Source organism: Pongo abelii, chromosome 16 (genome assembly GCF_028885655.2).
Source record: "Pongo abelii isolate AG06213 chromosome 16, NHGRI_mPonAbe1-v2.0_pri, whole genome shotgun sequence".
Taxonomy (NCBI): Eukaryota; Metazoa; Chordata; class Mammalia; order Primates; family Hominidae; genus Pongo; species Pongo abelii.
Genome location: NC_072001.2, coordinates 75,974,691 through 75,993,599, shown reverse-complemented (window position 1 = coordinate 75,993,599; position 18,909 = coordinate 75,974,691). Strand labels below are relative to the sequence as shown.

Here is an 18,909-nt window from a genome sequence, read left to right as displayed (position 1 = left end):
ATTGCAGTGGGCTGAGATCATGCCACTATACTCCAGCCTGGGCGACAGAGCCAGACTCTGTTTCAAAAAAAAAAAAAAAAGTCAAAATAACTTCTTAATTTATGGGTTGCAGAATGGATGTTGAGTTAGCAGGCTTGAAAACATCATCCTTCTCTGTATACATTTCCATCAGAGCTCTTGGGCGACTAGGTATACTGTCAATGAGCAGTGATACTTTAAACATTTTTTTTTTTTTTTTTTCTGAGCAGTAGTTCTGAACAGTGGGCTTAAAATACCTATTAAACTGTAAACAGGTATGCTGTCATTCAGACTTTGTTCCATTTATAGAACACAGGCAAAGTAGATTTAGCATCATACTTAAGGATCCTAGGATTTTTCAGAATGGTCAGTGAGCATTGGCTTTAACTTAGTCACCAGCTGTGTTAGCCCCAACAAGAGAGTCAGTTTGTTCTTTGAAGCTTTGAAGGTAGGCATTGACTTCTGCTCTCCAGCTCTGAAAGTCCTAGATGGCATCTTCTTACAATAATGTTATGTACTTATCCAGCATTACCCTCCAACAGAAGGCTGTTTTGTATACATCGAACCTGTTGTTTAGTGTAGCCATGTTCATCAGTGATCTTAACTAGATCTTTTGGATAACTTGCTGCAGCTTCTACATCAGCACTTGCTGCCTCACCTTGCATTTTTATGTTGTGGGGACAGCTTCTTTTCTTAAACCTCATGAACCAACCTCTGCTAGCTTTAACTTTTCTTTTGCAGCTTCCTCACCTCTCTCAGCCTTCACAGAATTGGAGAGAGTTAGGGCACTGCTCTGGATTAGGCTTTGGCTTAAGGGAATGTTGTAGCTTGTTTGATCTGCTATCCAGACCGTTCAAACTTTCTTCATATCAGCAATAAGGCTGTTTTGCTTTCCTTTTGTTGTTGTTTTTGTTTCTGTTTTATTTTGTCTTGCTTTCTTACATTCGTATGTTCACTAGAGTAGCACTTTCAATTTCCTTCAAGGACTTTTTGCATTCACAACTTGGCTAACAGCATAAGAGGCTTTTCTCAGCTTTCTACATGCCTTCCTCGCTAAGCTTAATCATTTCTAGCTTTTGATTTAAAGTTAGAGATGTGTGATTCTTCCATTCACTTGAACACATAGAGGCCATTGTAGGGTTATTCACTGGCCTAATTTCAATATTGTTATGTCTCAGGAAATTAGTGAGGCCCAAGGAGAGGGCGAGAGATGGGAACAGCCAGTCCATGGAGCGGTCAGAACACATAAAATATTTATTGATTAAGTTCGCTGTCTTATGTGGGAATGATCTGTGATGTCCCAAAACAAGTTATAATAGTAGCATCAAAGATCACTGATCACCATAACAGACATAATAATGAAAACCGTTGAAATGTGAGAACTACCAAAATGTGACAGAGACACGACGTGAGCACATGCTGTTGGAAAAATGGTGCCCATAGAAGACCACAGGGTTGCCACAAACTGTCAATTTGTAAAAACTGCAGTAACCGCAGAGCACAGTAAAGTGAAGCACAATAAAATGAGATATGCCTGTACTTCTCTCCCTCCAATCTTTATACTATTACTGTGATATATTTGACTTCTACATGTTACAAACCTCACACTACATTTGTTAGTACTTTTCTTCAGTTATCTCTTAAAGAGATTTAAATAATAAGAAAAATAATCTTACGTACTTATCTAGCATTACCATTTCTGTTGCTCTTCATTTCTTTGTTTAGAGCCATATTTCTGGCTGGGCATGGTGGCTCATGCCTGTAATCCAGCACTTGGAAGGCCAAGATGGGCAGATCACTTGAGGTCAGGAGTTTGAGACCAGACTGGTGTGGTCAGGTTGTTTCAGCCAACATGGTGAAATCCCATCTCTACTAAAAATATTAAAAAAAAAAAAAAAAAAAAAATTAGCCGAGTGTGGTGGTGCGTGTCTATAATGCCACCTACTTGGGAGTCTGAGGCAGGAGAATCACTTAAACGCAGGAGGTGGAGGTTACAGTGAGCCGAGGTCACACCACTGCACTCCAGCCTGGGCGACAGAGCAAAACTCTGTCTCAAAAAAATATAAAAACATATTTCCATCTCGTGTCATTCTCCCTTCTGCCAGAAAGACTTCTTTTAACATTGCTTGTGGTGCGAGTCTGCTGGTGATAAATTCTTTCAGGTTCCGTATACCTGGAAATTCTTTTACAATAATATGCTAAGACATTTGTAGGGCTTACTAAGTTTATTCCTGTTTCCTTTTTTTTGGAGACAGAATCTCGCTTTGTAGCCCATGCCAGAGTGCAGTGGCACGATCTTGGCTCTCCACCTCCCAGGTTCAAGTGATTCTCCTGCCTCAGCCTCCTGAGTAGCTGGGATTACAGGTGTGTGCCACCACGCCTAGCTACATTTTTTGTATTTTTGGTAGAGATAGGGTTTCACCATGTTGGCCAGGCTGGTCTCGAACTCCTGACCTCAAGTGATCTGCCTGTCTCAGCCTCCCAAAGTGCTGGGATTACAGGCATGAGCCACCATGCCTGGACAGTTTATTCCTGTTTTTTAGGGATCGTCCTTTATTGTCTGATGTTCACACAATGTTTTGAAAACCATTGTTTCATATATTTTGTCTTTTTTGTTGTTTCAGGCAGGAGGGTAAATATGGCCTATGGCCCTCATTGTCTCATCTTGGAAGTGAAGCACTAGCCAAGAATTAGAGAAAGGAATTAAAGTGGTTGGGGCAAGACTTTTTCAGAATTGGCAAGTAATGGGCATGTGTCAAGGCAGAAAAGGGAGAGGAGTATGTTTTTATCCAGAAGCTGGGATTTCTTAGATAACATGAAAGTACCTCTGTATCAAGCAGTCTATATAAACAGTTAATAGCAAGTTAATGCCTTTTGAAGCTTCTGGGTGGGACATATTAAATCTGAAATGGGCCAAGTATGTTGGCTCATGCCTGTAATCCTAGCAATTTGGGAGGCTGAGTTGGGAGGATCTCTTGAGCCCAAGAGTTTGAGACTAGCCTGGGCAACATAGTGAGGCCTTGTCTCTATTAAAAATAAAAAATTAGGCCGGGCGCGGTGGCTCACGCCTGTAATCCCAGCACTTTGGGAGGCCGAGGCGGGTGGATCACGAGGTCACTAGATCGAGACCAGCCTGAACAACATGGTGAAACCCTGTCTCTACTAAAAATAGAAAAATTAGCTGGGCGTGGTGGCACGCGCCTGTAATCCCAGCTACTCGGGAGGCTGAGGCAGGAGAATTGCTTGAACCTGGGAAGCGGAAGTTGCAGTTAGCCAAGATCGTGCCACTGCACTCCAGCCTGGTGACGGAGTGAGACTCTGTCTCAAAAAAAATAAATAAATAAATAAATTAGGCGGGGTGGCTCATGCCTGTAGTCCCAGCTACTCAGGAGGCTGAGGCAGGAGGGTTGCTTGAGCCTGGGAGGTCAAGGCTGCGGTGAGCTATGATTGCACCACTGCACTCCAGCCTGGGCAACAGAGCAAAACTCTGTCTCAAAAAAAAAAAAAAAAAAAAAAAAAATGAAGCAGTGCTGATAATCTCTGTGGACTTTCCTTTAAATCTCAGTGCAGTCCTCATTGTTCAGTGGTTTTGAGTCTGCTAGCCTGGCCTTGAATGTTGTGTCAAAAACAGTGGTTTATTGGAGTTGAGGAACAGGAACAGATAAGAAATGGCTTCTAGAAAGAATAGCCAGAGGGAAGCCCTGGTTGGAGTTGAAGAAAAAGGTTTTGGAAAAGTTGCAGAGCACCTTCCCCTGAAGTCTCTCAGTTGGGATGCTCTTTAATTCTCATATTGGAAAGGCTGTCCTATTCACTTAACAGTTCAGTAATGGGAGAGAATTTTATTCCACAAACGAGGTCACCTGGTTGAGGATATGGTGATCAGAAACTTTTTTATACTGTATAAAAACTCAAACAGTTTTCATCTGGCAGCTTTGTTGCAGACAACATCCCATGTCTTTGCCTGCACAAGGTGTGAGGGAGTAAAGAAAGTGGGGGTAGGGTCTGCTTTGGCTGCCATAGTAGCACAATACCATAGACTTGGGGGCTCAAGCAACAGAAGTTTATCTTCTCACAGTGGAGACTGGAAAGCCCCAGAACAAGGTTCCAGCAAGGTGTGGCTTCTGGTGAGAAGTCTCTTCCTGGCTTGCAGGTGGCCACCTTCTCAGTGTGTTCCCACATGTCCTGTCCTTGGTGCATGTGGTGGGGGGAGAGAGATCTCTCTCTCTTTTCTTATAAGGCCACCAGTTCTATCTGATTAGGACTTCACCTCACCCTTATGACCTCATTTCATATTAATTACCTTCCAAAAGCCCTATCTCCAAATAAGCCACATGGGGGTTTGGGCTTCACCATCTAAATTTGGGGAGGTGACACAAAGGTGCAGTCTGCAGCAGAGGGAATGAGATGCAGCAGCTGCATAGGTGCCTGACAGCTGTGACACAGTTCTTTTGTCAGCCTCTCAGTTCTGGGTACATTATGGCCATACCCTCCAGAGGCCTTAGCCCTGGTGAAATGCCTTCTGCCACACACCTTCAAACCAACAGCTTTCAAAATTAGATTTGGATTCCAATATTTTGTTGAAATGATTAGAATCAGTCTGAATGTACTGTCCTGGGGTGCTGTGGAGGTTCTGTGGGGAAAGGAACGGGGCTCCTGATGGACTTCGTGTTGCTTGTCTCCAGGTTCTTCTTTGCGGTCCAGTTGGTCCAAAGCTACATGAGCTTCTTGATGACAATGTCTTTGTTCCATCAGAGTCATTGCAGGAAGTGGATGAGTTCCACCTCATTTTAGAGTATCAAGCAGGTAAGGAAACGAGTAAGTAATGGTGGCAAGACCAGTCAAGGGACTGTGTATTGTCAGATTGGGGTGTGACCATGCCAGAAATTTATCTTTGTAAATTAGCAGGATCCTGTTTTTGCCATACTGAAAGTTTCCTGACCTATTGGTTCTACTGAGCTGATACTGGCCATTGTCTCAAGGGAGACTGACAGAGTATTACAACATGGAAGAAAATTCCAGGTCTACAAGCAGAATTGCTCTGAACCCAAGATAAATCAGGCCATAGGAAAGCAAGCATCTCAAATAAAAGTGAAAATGTGTTAAACACACATATATAAAGTTTTCCTTTATGACTAAGACGAGAAAGGCAGGTAGCATCCATTCAACTCTGTGCTGGATTCTGCCCTAGGCCTTTCTGACTGACTCTTCCAAGCTGCTTGGGGTTGATTCCATCCAAGCTTCTGGCAAGTTTCTCTGGAGCATTTTATTTTTCCTTGGGTGTGTGAGTGGAAGTGTTTTGTATTTTACATCACTATATTGTTTCCCATCAGATGTTCTAATGTTAATAAATCCACATCCACTGCATCCCATCCCCTTTTCCCAGCAGATTTTATATGTTACATAGATTAGGCATCTGGTTTCTGAGAGAATCTTAAATACTTGGACATACTTTGATCCTGTGTATTTCCTGCTGTAATTTTCCCTCTGCTCAGAACTCAGACTCTTGAGTTTCTGATTCATCACATTGTTAATACACATTAAAGACTCAAGCATCTAAATAGACTAATTGGTACCTTAAAGCAGCACTTAATACTCTTCAGTGAACTAACTACTTCCAAGTCAATTAAGAGAATCTTCTCTACTAGAGTAATTAACTTTAACATAAGATATGAACTATGTTGTTTCTTGAGAATTATGCCTTTCTCCAGGTAGAAAAAAGTGTTGTAACATGTTCTGGTTCTCTTTCGGGTGCTTACTAGAATCAGTTGGGAATTAAAGAAGAATAGGGTCTGAAAATTAGGGACACAGCGTTGACATAGGCAATTCATACTTAATGCTACACAAGTTTTTGAGTTTCTCAGCTTTAGTTTTCCCAAATGGGAAGTAAGAATGATAGTTTTTACTGCCTGATCATTGTGGTAAGGATTAAGAGATTGGTTGGTGTGCGGAAACATTGTGAGCAGCTTGGATGAGAAGATGACCTGGCCGCGCGCAGTGGCTCACGCCTGTGATCCCAGCACTTTGTGAGGCCGAAGCAGGTGGATCACGAGATCAGGAGTTCAAGACCAGCCTGGCCAAGATGGTGAAACCCTGTTTCTACTAAAAATACAAAAATTAGCCAGGTGTGGTGGTGAGCGCCTGTAATCCCAGCTATTCGGTAGGCTGAGGCAGAGAATTGCTTGACCCTGGGAGGTGGAGGTTGCAGTGGACTGGGATTGCACCACTGCACTCCAGCCTGGGTGACAGAGCGAGACTCCATCTCAAAATAAATAAATAAATAAATAAATAAAAGAATGACCTGACTGTGGACTGGAAGGGTCTGGAATTGCTAAAAATGAGCCTCTGAGGTATTGCTGCCATGAGTTCCAGATTCATGTCACTTTTTTTGGCACCCACAGCAGGAACTGGGGACCTTTGTGATTCCTGGTTTGTCATTTTTCCTGGTGACTACAGAGTGGAGAGTCTTATGTCTTCAGCAAGACTTTGATGTTGTATTGGACAGCTGTGCCTTGTATGTAGTTAAGGAAGACAGCACAGTTTACCTCACAAAGAGAGTGTCTCCATCCCTGGGTTTATAAGCTTCACACTTCCGTTTTTCTTTCCTATGCCTTTTCTGCATACAAAGCAGTGGACTTCCATTAAACTTTGTGAGGTGACATTTTCCTAGGTCCAAGGAGGGAGCCTAGTCTGGTGGCAGCAGCCCTGGGCTCAGCTCTCTCAACAGAAATCCATTCCCAGCTTCTCTCTGACCTCAATAGGGAAATTCCAAGGGATTTGTCTGCTTTTTTTTCCACATTCTCTCTTACCAGATCTCCCCAGAGAAGCCCATTGTCAGGCTTGGGCTGGGAATCCAGTGAGTCACTACGCAGAGGTTTTGCTGACTTACTGGCTGAGGGCAGGATGATACATTGAGAAGAGATTGCTTGCAGAAATGAATACAACACTTTGTGAGGAAAGAGGGGCGCTAACTACCATTACAGGCAGAATTAGATCCATTTGCGTCTGCCCCCTGCCCTGGCCTCTCCAACAGGGCCATGAATATGCTGGAGGTGTTTGTGTCTAGCCTGGAGGAGTTTCAGTCAGACCTGCTGGTCCTCTCTGGATTGCACATGATGGAGGGACAAAGCAAGGAGCTCCAGAGGAAGAGACTCTTGGAGGTAATGGCACTGTTACAGAATTTCACAGATCTCAGCTGGTGGTTTTCTTCAGGTTCCAGCCTCTCTTGGCATCTGCTGTCTTGTTTCCTGTGGAAACAGCAAGCAGCTCTGCACGGTTCTTCTCATCCTTGCCTTGCAGAAGCCTGTTTATTTTTGCCTCTGTCACTTCCTGAAGAAATCAGTGTATTTTGAATACAGTGTGGCTTCTTTCTCCTAGGTTCAGTTAGGTCGTGTTTCCTAGCAGTGTCACTATTCAAGGGTTGAGTCCATGTCTTGCTCGCTGGAGAATATCAATGTAATGTATTTTTCCCATCGTACAGAGTCTTTGTTGATTTGCAAAATGTTGGATTTGGGGTTCATACCCATATTTTTTGTTGTCATGGGCATTTAGGTCATCAGTCTGTTCTCTTATTTGCTTGTTCTTTTGTTAATTCATTCCCATGGCTATATGCCAGACACAGCATGATGCAGAAGGAATATGATAGAGGATGACACAGGCCCTGCCCTCAGCTCACAGTCTACTGCTGGAGATAGACACTTGGAAAAAGTAATTGCGGGCCGGGCATGGTGGCTCACGCCTGTAATCCCAGCACTTTGGGAGGCCTAGGCAGGCGGATCACCTGAGGTCAGAAGTTTAAGACCAGCCTGGCCAACATGGTGAAACTCCGCCTCTACTGAAAATACAAAAATTAGCCAAGCGTGGTGGCAGGTACCTGTAATCCCAGCTACTCGGGAGGCTGAGGCAGGAGAATCGCTTGAACCTGGGAGGCAGAGGTTGCAGTGAGCCGAGATCGCGCCATTGCGCTCCAACCTGGGCAACAGAGCAAAACTCCATCTCAAAAAAAAAAAAAAAAAAAAAAGGAAAAAAGAAAAAGGAATTGCAAAATCATGTGCCTCAGTCCTATATTAGGGTACAGTGGTGGCACCGGAAAGGAGGTAATCAAGTCTGCTTAGGGGTGTTAGAGTTAGGAAAGGCTTCACATTTAGGGAGGAACTAGCACTTGAACTTGGGTCTTTAAACAGTCATTCCTCTAAAGCAACTCACTTAGAAGCAACTGGAGCAGCCAGATAGTCTGACCCTTTGGATCAGGTGCCCAGAAACCACTGATGGGCAGCAGGGAAGAGGAGATGCAGTGAGCTTGGCTGTTGGGAAGAAATTCAGCCTGCTTAAGTTCCAACTGAATGAAAGATGCTCAGGGCAATGCTGTGAGGAAGAATGTGCTTTAAACAATGACAGCCTGTACTGTCTGCAGGGCGTGCGTGCTGCGCACTGTATGCTGGTATTTGGAAGTCATGCTGCCGTTCTGTACTGTCTCTCCTGTGTTTGAGAGCTCAAGTAGGGCTCTCCTGGGAGTCAGGGGGAGCTAATTACCTTGAAAAAGGCATATAGCACCCATACTATGTTTCTGTTTCTTGGCTGGGTTTGGGTTTAGGTTTTTGGTTTGTTTCTTGCAGTGCCATGCTGACCTTAGACCATTGTTGCTGGGGTCTCCTCAGCCAGAAACCAGCCTGCTTGGAGCCAAGGCTCCCATGAGGTGCCTGAAAGTGCCCCCACAGCTAGGAGACCTAAAGCCTCTTCCTTTTCTTCCCATTGTGTTGACTGGGTTTTTCCAGGGGAGGAGTGGGGCCAGTTAAAAGCTCCCCATGCCAACCGATTCATCTTCTCTCACGACCTCTCCAACGGGGCCATGAATATGCTGGAGGTGTTTGTGTCTAGCCTGGAGGAGTTTCAGCCAGACCTGGTGGTCCTCTCTGGATTGCACATGATGGAGGGACAAAGCAAGGAGCTCCAGAGGAAGAGACTCTTGGAGGTAATGGCACTGTTACAGAATTTCACAGATCTCAGCTGGTGGTTTTCTTCAGGTTCCAGCCTCTCTTGGCATCTGCTGCCTTGTCTTAGGTCCTGGCCTCCCAGGGACATATCTTGGCAGCTGGCTGTGGAGCTTGCCTCCTGCTGCAGTGAGGCACCTCACTGTATCCCTTCAGACGTGGGCAGCAGCTTGAGTAGGACAGGTCAGAACATCTTCTTGCCTGAGCCTCTGCATCCTGTGCTAAACCGACCATGGCTGCAAGCTGCAGGGTTTGTAGTTTGTGTCCTTTGTGTTATTTGTATCATCTCACGTCACATCAGCTATGCTGCGACTCCTACAGATTCGTACAGCAGTCGAAGTGAACTGCCATCTCTGATTCTGTATCCCTGATGGCTATGCACAGCCTAGTCTTCCCTGGTGGGAAGAGTGTCCCTTGTCCACAGAGGCGGTGGGGGACCCACATTGCTTGTAGCTCCCGTGAGCATGCAAAGAAGGCCATTACCAGGAGGAACCGCCTCTCAGGATCTGATCTTTTCTTCCCTCTTTCTTGACTTCCTTCTATTTCTAATGGCAGTGCTTATCTTCTTCTCTTTGCAGGTTGTAACCTCCATTTCTGACATCCCCGCTGGTATTCCAGTTCACCTAGAGCTGGCCAGTATGACTAACAGGGAGCTCATGAGCAGCATTGTCCATCAGGTAACCTCATGGGACCATTGTTTGGCCCTGATCCTCATAGAGCCTTGCAGAGAAGCTTTTTTGTGCAGTGGGACCATCTGTTTGGGCTCAGGGACTGGCTCACTGACATGTAGGTTTGTGTCACTCAGACCCAAGTCCATGGAGATCCAAATAAGGATCCAGGACTGTTCTGAAACAACAGTATCTCCTACTAGGTTAAAGTTATGGCAGTGTAACTAACAGATTGTCGATCATATTTCCCCTCTGGAATGGAAAAGTTGAAAGTGAGTGGAAAAAACTGAAAGCCCAGCTCAGCTGCTTTCAGTTGAACTTCAAGAAGCTCAAAGCAAAGAAACTTTGAGGGAACCTCCCTCCTTCCTCAGGCATCTGGGTGTTCAGTGCCTGCCTCTGGGCAGCAGCATTGTTAGTATAAATCTGAGCAGGTGAAGCTTCAGAACACAAGCTCTGGAGACCTGGGTTGGCATGCCAGCCTTGCACTCACAGGCTTCATGAACTCAGGCAAGTTACCTCACCTGGCAATCTAGTGTTACCTAATTTTAATTGGTAATATATTCATTTGGTTAAAAAATACCCAAAAACTATGAAAAGATATACAATGAAGTCTCCCTACTTCCTCCCCTTCCCTACTTGTACCCTTCATCAGTTTATTTCCAGAGTTCTTTTGTACAAGTATAAGAAAATATGGAAATATATCCTGATTTTGTTTTCCATCCCCTTTTACCCAAAAAGATAACATAGCCTACTGAATACTCTGTTCTTCACTTTGCTCTTTTTTTCACTAAATATATCTTGGAGATCTTCCTGCATCGCTAACATAGAGAGTATCCTCTGTCTTTTCACAGCCACATGGTTAAAATGAATGTGTAGATGTACCTCCGTTTACTTAACCTGAACCTTCTTGATGGACATATTGGTTATTTACTGCCCTTTGCTGTTACACACAGTGCTGCAGTGAACAACTTTATACATGATTTTATTTTACCTGTGAGCAAGTCCATATTTAGGAGAAAGTCTCAGAAGTAGAACAGCTGGACTGGAGCATAAAAAAGCATTTGTAATTTTGAGATTGCCAGATTGCCCTCCATAAGAATTATATGAGTTTACTTCCCACTGGCAATAATTACAAATGCTTGTTCCCTCATATCCTTGCTACCAGAATGTTAAAATTTGCATTTATATCAGTCTGACAGATGAAAAAATGGTATTTCAGTATACAGTCATCCCTCGTCATCAGCGGTGTGTGGGGTGGTGGGGGCGGTTCCAGAACCCTTCCCAGATACCAGAATCTGCAGATGTTTTAAGTCCTGCAGTTGGCCCTGTGGAATCTGGATTAGACAAGTTGGCCGTCCCTATCTGCAGGTTCCACATCCTTGAATACTCTGTTTTCCATCTGAAGTTGGTTGAACCCACGGATATGGAGGGCTGACTGTCGTTCGTTTTTTTCTGGTTTTTTTTTTTTTGATAGACTTCATTTTTTTAATGGTACTATTAGGTGCATAGCAAAATAGAGCAGAATCCAAGAGCGTTCCCATATACTTCCAGTCCCCTCACACACACAGCCTCCCCAACTACCAGCAGCCTGCACCAAAGTGGTACATTTGTTATAGCTAGTGAGCCTACACAGGCACATCATCAGCACCCAAAGTCCATAGTTTATACTTGGGTTCGCTCTTGGTGTTTTTCAGTATAGCTTTTGTTCGGGTTTTTCTTCTCACCTTTAAAAAAATGAGCCATTTCTATTTCGTTTTCTCTGTAACTGTCTACTTAACCCTTCTGAGGCTTAGTCTGTACAATGGAGGCAGTCCCTCCTTCCCTCAGAAGATTACAGTAAAAATTGGATGAAATAAAGCCTTTAGCTCAGTGCCTGACACAGAAGAACATGCAGTGAAGGAAAGCTGCTATTGCTCCAACAAAGATATAGGCCATTCAATTTTTAAAACCATTTTATACATGCACACATATATACAAGGACTCCTCTCTTCTGCAAAAATTGTTACCTTCAGTGTGGTTCTCTGGTTCTAAGGAGGGAAGTGCTAAGTAAGAAAGACGGGGAGGTGGATATAGTGGTTCCCCATCAGACAGAAAACAGGGGCTCCTGTTTGGTAATCTTTTTCTTACAGTGTTATTGCTAAATTCAGACAGTCTTCCTAACCCACACCTGCTTTTAAAAAGCTTAGCTCTAACATGAAACTGTATGCTTTTTGCTTCTTGGTGTTTTGTACAAAAAAATCATAACCCTGACAGTATGTTGCTTGAGGCCTCCATTTTACTGGTCTAATACTGCTGACATTCAGGAACTGAGAGCCATGCCCCATCAGTGGTAAGAGTATCTCCTATGTGTGCAGTGGCAAAAGCTAGGGACCATGGAAGGAAACACAAAATATAGCCACCTCTGCCTTTTGTCTTACAGTGGCATATCACAAAAGACTGGGTCTGAAACAATGTTACTGCAGCTTTCCAATTTCTCCCAAATGATGATGAAGGTGAAGATAGGGGTGTGATAGCTAGAACAGTGACTTCAGGGCCAGGGAGTCCTGTGTCAAGGAAGAAAGCTGTCTGCTTATGTTCCCTGTCATTTAGTCACTGGCTGTGTCATAAGACATCTTAGGAGCCAGGTTATCTCCATCAGAAAGATACCTGTTGTTGTTTTTGTTAGCAGGTCTTTCCCGCGGTGACTTCCTTTGGGCTGAATGAACAGGAGCTGTTATTTCTCACCCAGTCGGCCTCTGGACCTCACTCTTCTCTCTCTTCCTGGAACGGTGTTCCTGATGTGGGCATGGTCAGTGACATCCTCTTCTGGATCTTGAAAGAACACGGGAGGAGTAAAAGCAGAGTCTCGGATCTCACCAGGATCCATTTCCACACACTGGTCTACCACATCCTGGCAACTGTGGATGGACACTGGGCCAACCAGCTGGCAGCTGTGGCTGCAGGAGCTCGTGTGGCTGGGACACAGGCCTGCGCCACAGAAACCATAGACACCAGCCGAGTGTCTCTGAGGGCACCCCAAGAGTTCATGACTTCCCATTCGGAGGCAGGCTCCAGGATTGTATTAAACCCAAACAAGCCAGTAGTAGAATGGCACAGAGAGGGAATATCCTTCCACTTCACACCAGTATTGGTATGTAGAGACCCCATTCGAACTGTAGGCCTTGGAGATGCCATTTCAGCCGAAGGACTCTTCTATTCGGAAGTACACCCTCACTATTAGGAAGATTGTTAGGGGTAATTTTTCTGAGGAAGGAGAACTAGCCAGCTTAAGAATTACAGGAAGAAAGTGGTTTGGAAGACAGCCAAAGAAATAAAAGCAGATTAAACTGTATCAGATACATTCCAGCCTGTTGGCAACTCCATAAAAACATTTCAGATTTTAATCAGAATTTAGCTAATGAGACTGGATTTTTGTTTTTTATGTTGTGTGTCACAGAGCTAAAAACTCAGTTCCTAAATCCCCAGTTTATGCAGCACCATCAAGTATTTTAAGCCAAACTTCAAACTTCTTCACCCCTGAGAGCATGTCAGCTGGAGAAAAGCACTTCTTCCTTGCCCACTTGAGAAGTGCACGCCCACTCACCCAACATCCTGGTCTCTAGGAAACCTCATGTGAGGTTCCTCTATCTCTCAGCTCAGTGCCCATGGGCAAGGATCATGATTTCCATTCAGTGTTACAATGACAATATTTAATGAGCATAACCTTCTCAGTCTCCTGCCCTCAAATTTAGGACAGAGCCGCTAAGGACAAAACAATCCCTCCTGTGCTTTATGATGGCAGCAGGGGCTGGGGAGCCTCTGAGGGACTCTTTCATTCTGCAGTTGTCTGGAAGCCTGGGTGGCGTCATGAGCTGAAGGATCGTGCTTTCCTGTCCTGGCTCTGTAGGTTATAGGCTGGCTGGTGAAAGGTTCACGTGGCCCAGGCTGAACTTCATTGCCTAGCTTTGGATGTGCTTTCTGCCGTAAAGACTGATTTTTGTTCGTTCTGAGCCTTCAAGGAATTTGCTTTTTAAAACTGGAATATGCTCCTGTGTGTATAACAGATCACGGATGTTTTATGTTTTCATTGATCATTAAAGAGTTTGACATCAGAGCTCCAGGATCATCAGTAAATCTGTCATGTTATATATTTATTTTTTTATAAATCAAGACTTCTGTGTGCTCTTAAATATATTAAAAACAATTTACACTTCAGGAATTCTGTCTGTAATTGGTTTTTGTCTCCATCACCACTCTGGAACCAGATAAGATAAAAATCATTCTGATCTTCATTTGTGATGTGCATGTTACTTTGCTCTTGAGGTGCTTGCAGTCCCTCATGCTGAGCCTGAGCTATAGGCCTGTCCTGTGGGGTTGAAAGTGACAGAAAGTACTAGTATGAAGTAGCCCACTTAAAGCTGAATTGGAGCATAGCAGTTTGAGAGCATGGTGAGCCTTTTCAGCTTGTTCAGAGGGCAGTATGAACATGGCAGCTGGTGGTGGGCCTGCCTAGTTCAGGGGTCTTCATTTCCCCTGGGCCTACAGCAGCTTCTGGAATCTTAAAGCTACCTCAAGCTCTTCACTTGTGACCTCCCTTTCCCTGCTTTGGATAAGAAAGCTTGATTACTCTTTCAAAGTAAATTTAAGCCTAGAATGCAGCTTGTAAGTCAAAGCTGCATTCTAGGCTTAAATTAAGGAAATCTCTGGCTGCTACCTCTTCCTTCTGTTTCCCAGATAAGTTAAAAATAACTACCAACCTTCTAGCCTATTTTTATTAGAAAGGCTCACATGAAATTTTTATTTTCTCAAGAATTGAAACATTTATATTCTAAACCTAAGAAGACTTTATTAGGAGTCCTGAAGTGTTCACATGATCTTTTCTAATGTCTAAGTTGACTAAGCCCCTGGTCCTGAGTGTATATTCTGAACTGATTCTCCATTTTTTGGTTGGTGATGCCAATAAAGACTAGTTCAGGGAGTATAGACTACACATACCCTAGAGCAGTGTTTTTCAAATAATGGATCTTGAACTAATAGCCACTAAATCCATTTGGTGGTTATCACAAAAAGTATAAAAACATCATACATTATAAGGGTAAGTATAAGTATTGTTTTGTAAAATGTCAGTGACTGAGTGTATATAGATTTGAACATACATACATCCCCCTGCAGAATGTCCACCTTTTTTGTGAAGCAGCTAAGCAATAGAAGTGATAGGTATTTATCACACAAGACAGATTATGCAGAGGTGAGTTGGAAGGGTAGGATAAGCTGAACAGGTGGGGGCTTCAGGTTTCTCAACCATTTGCTTTGGTGTTTTACAAAGGTATTTTACATATGATTTTATATGAAGAAATGTTTGAAAATCCATTGGCCTAAAAAGGATGCCTGGTGAAGAGTGAGTCTTCCTGAAAACCGTTGGTACACTTCCTCTGGCTTTCATTTGAAACTGATTTTAGTTTCAGGGAAAAGAAAAGCTGCAGCATACCAAGCACTACCAAGAAGTAAGATACCAAGCACTACCAAGAAGTAAGAGTACAGCCAAAAATCCGTCATCTTATCATGCAGGTACAGTCTGCATTGTATTCTCTCCTGGCAAGTTTGAGAAGAAATCTAAATTCTACAAAAGGTTTTGAGGTGGTGAGTAGTGAATGATGTTGGACAAGTTACCCTTACTGGGCCTTACTTGCTCCTCTGTAAAATGGGGTTAATGACGGTATCTACCTTCATAGGGCTGTTGATTAAAGGAGACTGCCGTGTGGAATATTTAGCACAGTATGGGGCACATATTTAAGAGTTAAATAATTGTCAGTTATAACTAAGCCGAACAGACAATTTCCTTGGTCTCTTTAGAACTATTTTAAATCACTGAAAAGCTACTTGTAATAATTTAACATTTTGTTTTCTGGTCTTTTTTTTTTTTAAGGTAAAAATGTTTATATAGTGAAACTGCACAAATTTTAAGTGTGCCATTTGGTAAATTTGTTTTTGTGTTTTTGTTTTTGAGACAGTCTCGCTCTATCGCCCAGACTGGAGTAAAACGGTGCAATCCCGGAACATTGCAACTTCCACCTCCTGGGTTCAAGTGATTCAACTGCCTCAGCCTCTGGAGTAGCTGGGATTACACGCACCCGCCACCATGCCCAGCTAAGTTTTGTATTATTAATAGAGATGGGGTTTCACCAGGTTACCCAGGCTGGTCTTAAACTCCTGATCTCAGGTGATCCACCCACCTCGGCCTCCCAAAGTGCTGGGATTACAGGCATGAGCCACCACGCCCGGCCTTTTTGTTTCTGAGACAGAGTCTCGCTGTGTCACCCAGGCTGGAGTGCAGTGGCTCAGTCTCGGCTCACTGTAAATTCCACCTCCCAGGTTCAAGCGATTCTCCTGCCTCAGCCGCCCAAGTAGCTGGGATTACAGGTGCCTGCCACTAGACCCGGCTAATTTTTGTATTTTTTGTAGAGATGGGGTTTTACCATGTTGGCCAGGCTGGTCTTGAACTCCTGACCTCAGGTGATCGGACCGCCTTGGCCTCCCAAAGTGTTGGGATTACAGGCGTGAGCCACCACGCCCAGCCAGGTAAGTTTTGACAAATGCATACACTTACCTAACCCAAGTGGCTATCAAGATTCAAAATGGGCCAGGTGCGGTCTCTAAAAATACAAAAATTAGCTGGGTGTGGTGGTGGGTGCCTGTGATCCCAGCTACTGGGGAGGCTGAGACAAGAGAACTGCTTGAGCCCATGGGGCGGGGGTTGGAGTGAGCCAAGATCACATACTTCTGCCTGGGCAACACAGCCAACTCTGTCTCAAAAAAAAAAAAAAAAGATTCAGAATGGACAGCCCCAAGCACATTGCCTGAGTTAGTCTTGATCTGCAAGGAGCAGCAAAAATGAAGTCTCCATCACCCTAGATAGTTCCTTCATGCCACTTCCAAGTCATCCCCACCCCATACCTCAAGCCCCAGAACAACCAGTTATTTTTTTCCACCATAAATTAGTTTTGCCTGTTTTCAGAATGCAACTTAAAAATGGAGTCATTCAGTATTTAGTCCTTTGTATAGAGCTTCTTCCATTTAGCATAGTATTTTTTAGAGTAATCCATGTTGCATGTAGTTGGTTGCTTTTTATAGCTAGATAGTACTCCACTGTGAGTACAGAGCATTCCACTTTGGAATTATTATGAATAAAGCTGCTGTCAACAAGTGTTTGTGTAGATGTACTGTCATTTTTCTTGGGTAAGGGCCTATAGGAGGGAAATTGCTGGGTGAAAGGCCTTTTTTCCAAAATGGTTGGACCATTTACGCTCCCTAAAACAGCATATAACAGTTGTGGTTGCTTTTTTCCCCCACAACCATCTGGAGTTGTCAATGTTTAATTTTACCCATTTTGATAGGTATACAGTGGTATTTCAGCATGGTTTCAATTTGTATTTCCCTAATGACATATGAGCACTTTTTCATGTGCTTATTGACTATTCATATATCTTTCTTTGTGAAGTGTCCAAATCTTTTGCCTTTTTCTCCCCCAGTTGTTTGCTTTGTGTATGTTGTTGTTTGGGTTGTTAGGTTTTTTTGAGTAATAAGAGTTGTATCCAAAATATTTTGGATACAAGTCCTTTGTCAGATATGTTTTGTACTTTCTCCAAGTCTGTGGCTTGATATCCTTTTTCTTAATGTCTTAATGTTCTTCTCTATGCCGAAAGAAGTATTGGACCATGCCTATGTCACAAATATAGTCTCACTTTGTATATAAAATGTATAAGTTTTTATCATGTACAGCATGTTTTGAAATATGTATATATTTACATTAGCTATAGGTATATAGCTATATTGAGCTAATTATGCATTGTTTCAGTTACTTTTTTGTGGTGAGAACACTTGAAATCTTCTGTTGGCAATTTTCAATAATTTATTATTATTTTTTAATTCTTTTGTATTGTATTTTTATATACTAGCAAATTTTCAATAATACATTATTAAGTAGAGTCACCGTGTTGTACATCTCCCCAACCCCTGCCCCCAGATTGCTTTTCCATACAGCTATACAGTCGTTCCAGTAACATTGGTTGAAAAGATTTTCCCATTGCATTGCTTTGGTAACTTTATCAAAAATCAAATGACTGTATAACTGTAAGGTCTGTGTATGCACTCACTTCTGTTTTATTGCTCTGTTTGTCTATCGTTATGCCAGTGCTACATGAGCACTATTATAGTAAGTCTTGAAGTAAGGCAGTGTAAGTCTTCCAATTTTGGTTTTTTTCCATGATTGCTTTACATGTTCTTGGTCCTTTGTATTTCCATAACATTTTAGAGCCAGCTTGTCAAGTCCATTTCTACCCCAAAACCTGCTGGGAATATGATAGGATCTATAGATGAATTTCGGAAGAAGTTTTATCTTAACAGTGTTTAGTTGTACAATGCATGAACATGATATATATTTCTATAATGGCCTTCTGTTTCACACCAGTGCTTTTGCCGTTTTCAGAGTAGAGGTCTTACATGTAGTCTGTTAAATTCCTAACTATTTCATATCAATAGTATTTGACACTTTTGTGATTTTTTTTATTTTCAAAATTGTTCCTTGCTTGTATATAAAAATACAATTGATTTTTGTACATTGACTGTATCTTGTGACCTTGCCAAATCCACTTGGGTGTAGTCACTTTTAATAATTTATTTTTAGGATTCCTTAGGATCTTCTACATAATCATGTCATCTGTAAAGAGTTTTATTTCTTCCTTTCTAGTCTTTATGCCTTTTTATTTCTTGCCTTATTGCACTGGCCAGAACTCTAGTCCAGTATAATGCTGAATAGAAGTGGTAAGAGCAAACATCTTTGCCTTGGTCCTGATCTTAGAGGCAAAGTAGTCAATATTTCACTAAATATGATAATATCCATTGCATTTTTTTCTCATGGATGCCCTTCATCAGGTTGAAGATGTTCCCATCTATTCTTTATTTGCTGAGAATTTTTATGATTTTGTTTTGTTTTTACTTTCTCAGGGGCTGAGAAAGGGTATTGAAGTTTTAGGTTCATAGCAAAATTGAGAGGAAATACAGACACTTGCCATATACCAGCTGCCCCAACACATGCATAACCTCCTCCCTCCCTATCAACATCTCCCACGAGAGTGGCACATTTGTTACAACTGATGAATATATACGGATACATCTTTATCACCCAAAGTCCATAATTTACTTTAGGCTTCAGTCTTGTACATTCTATAGCTTTGGACAGAGTCTCACTCTGTCACCCA

The 18,909-nt window shown here is 42.8% G+C and overlaps 1 protein-coding gene across 7 annotated transcripts in view; it reads left to right on the top strand.

Moving 5' to 3' along the window:
* ADPGK (ADP dependent glucokinase) overlaps positions 1-13,871 on the top strand; it is a 33,924-nt gene extending 20,053 nt beyond the window's left edge. For 5 of the 7 annotated variants that reach the window (XM_002825636.4, XM_063716711.1, XM_054531644.2 and 2 more), the window contains 4 exons: positions 4,701-4,821; positions 8,790-8,986; positions 9,584-9,682; positions 12,339-13,871. In XM_002825636.4, the coding sequence (XP_002825682.3) occupies positions 4,701-4,821; positions 8,790-8,986; positions 9,584-9,682; positions 12,339-12,893 (972 nt within the window). In that variant the 3' untranslated portion in view covers positions 12,894-13,871. Of the gene's footprint in view, positions 1-4,700; positions 4,822-7,054; positions 7,176-8,789; positions 8,987-9,583; positions 9,683-12,338 lie in introns of those variants that run through there. The other 2 variants (XM_009249995.3, XM_054531645.2) reach the window with 2 other exon arrangements.
* The last annotated feature ends 5,038 nt before the right edge of the window (positions 13,872-18,909 follow it).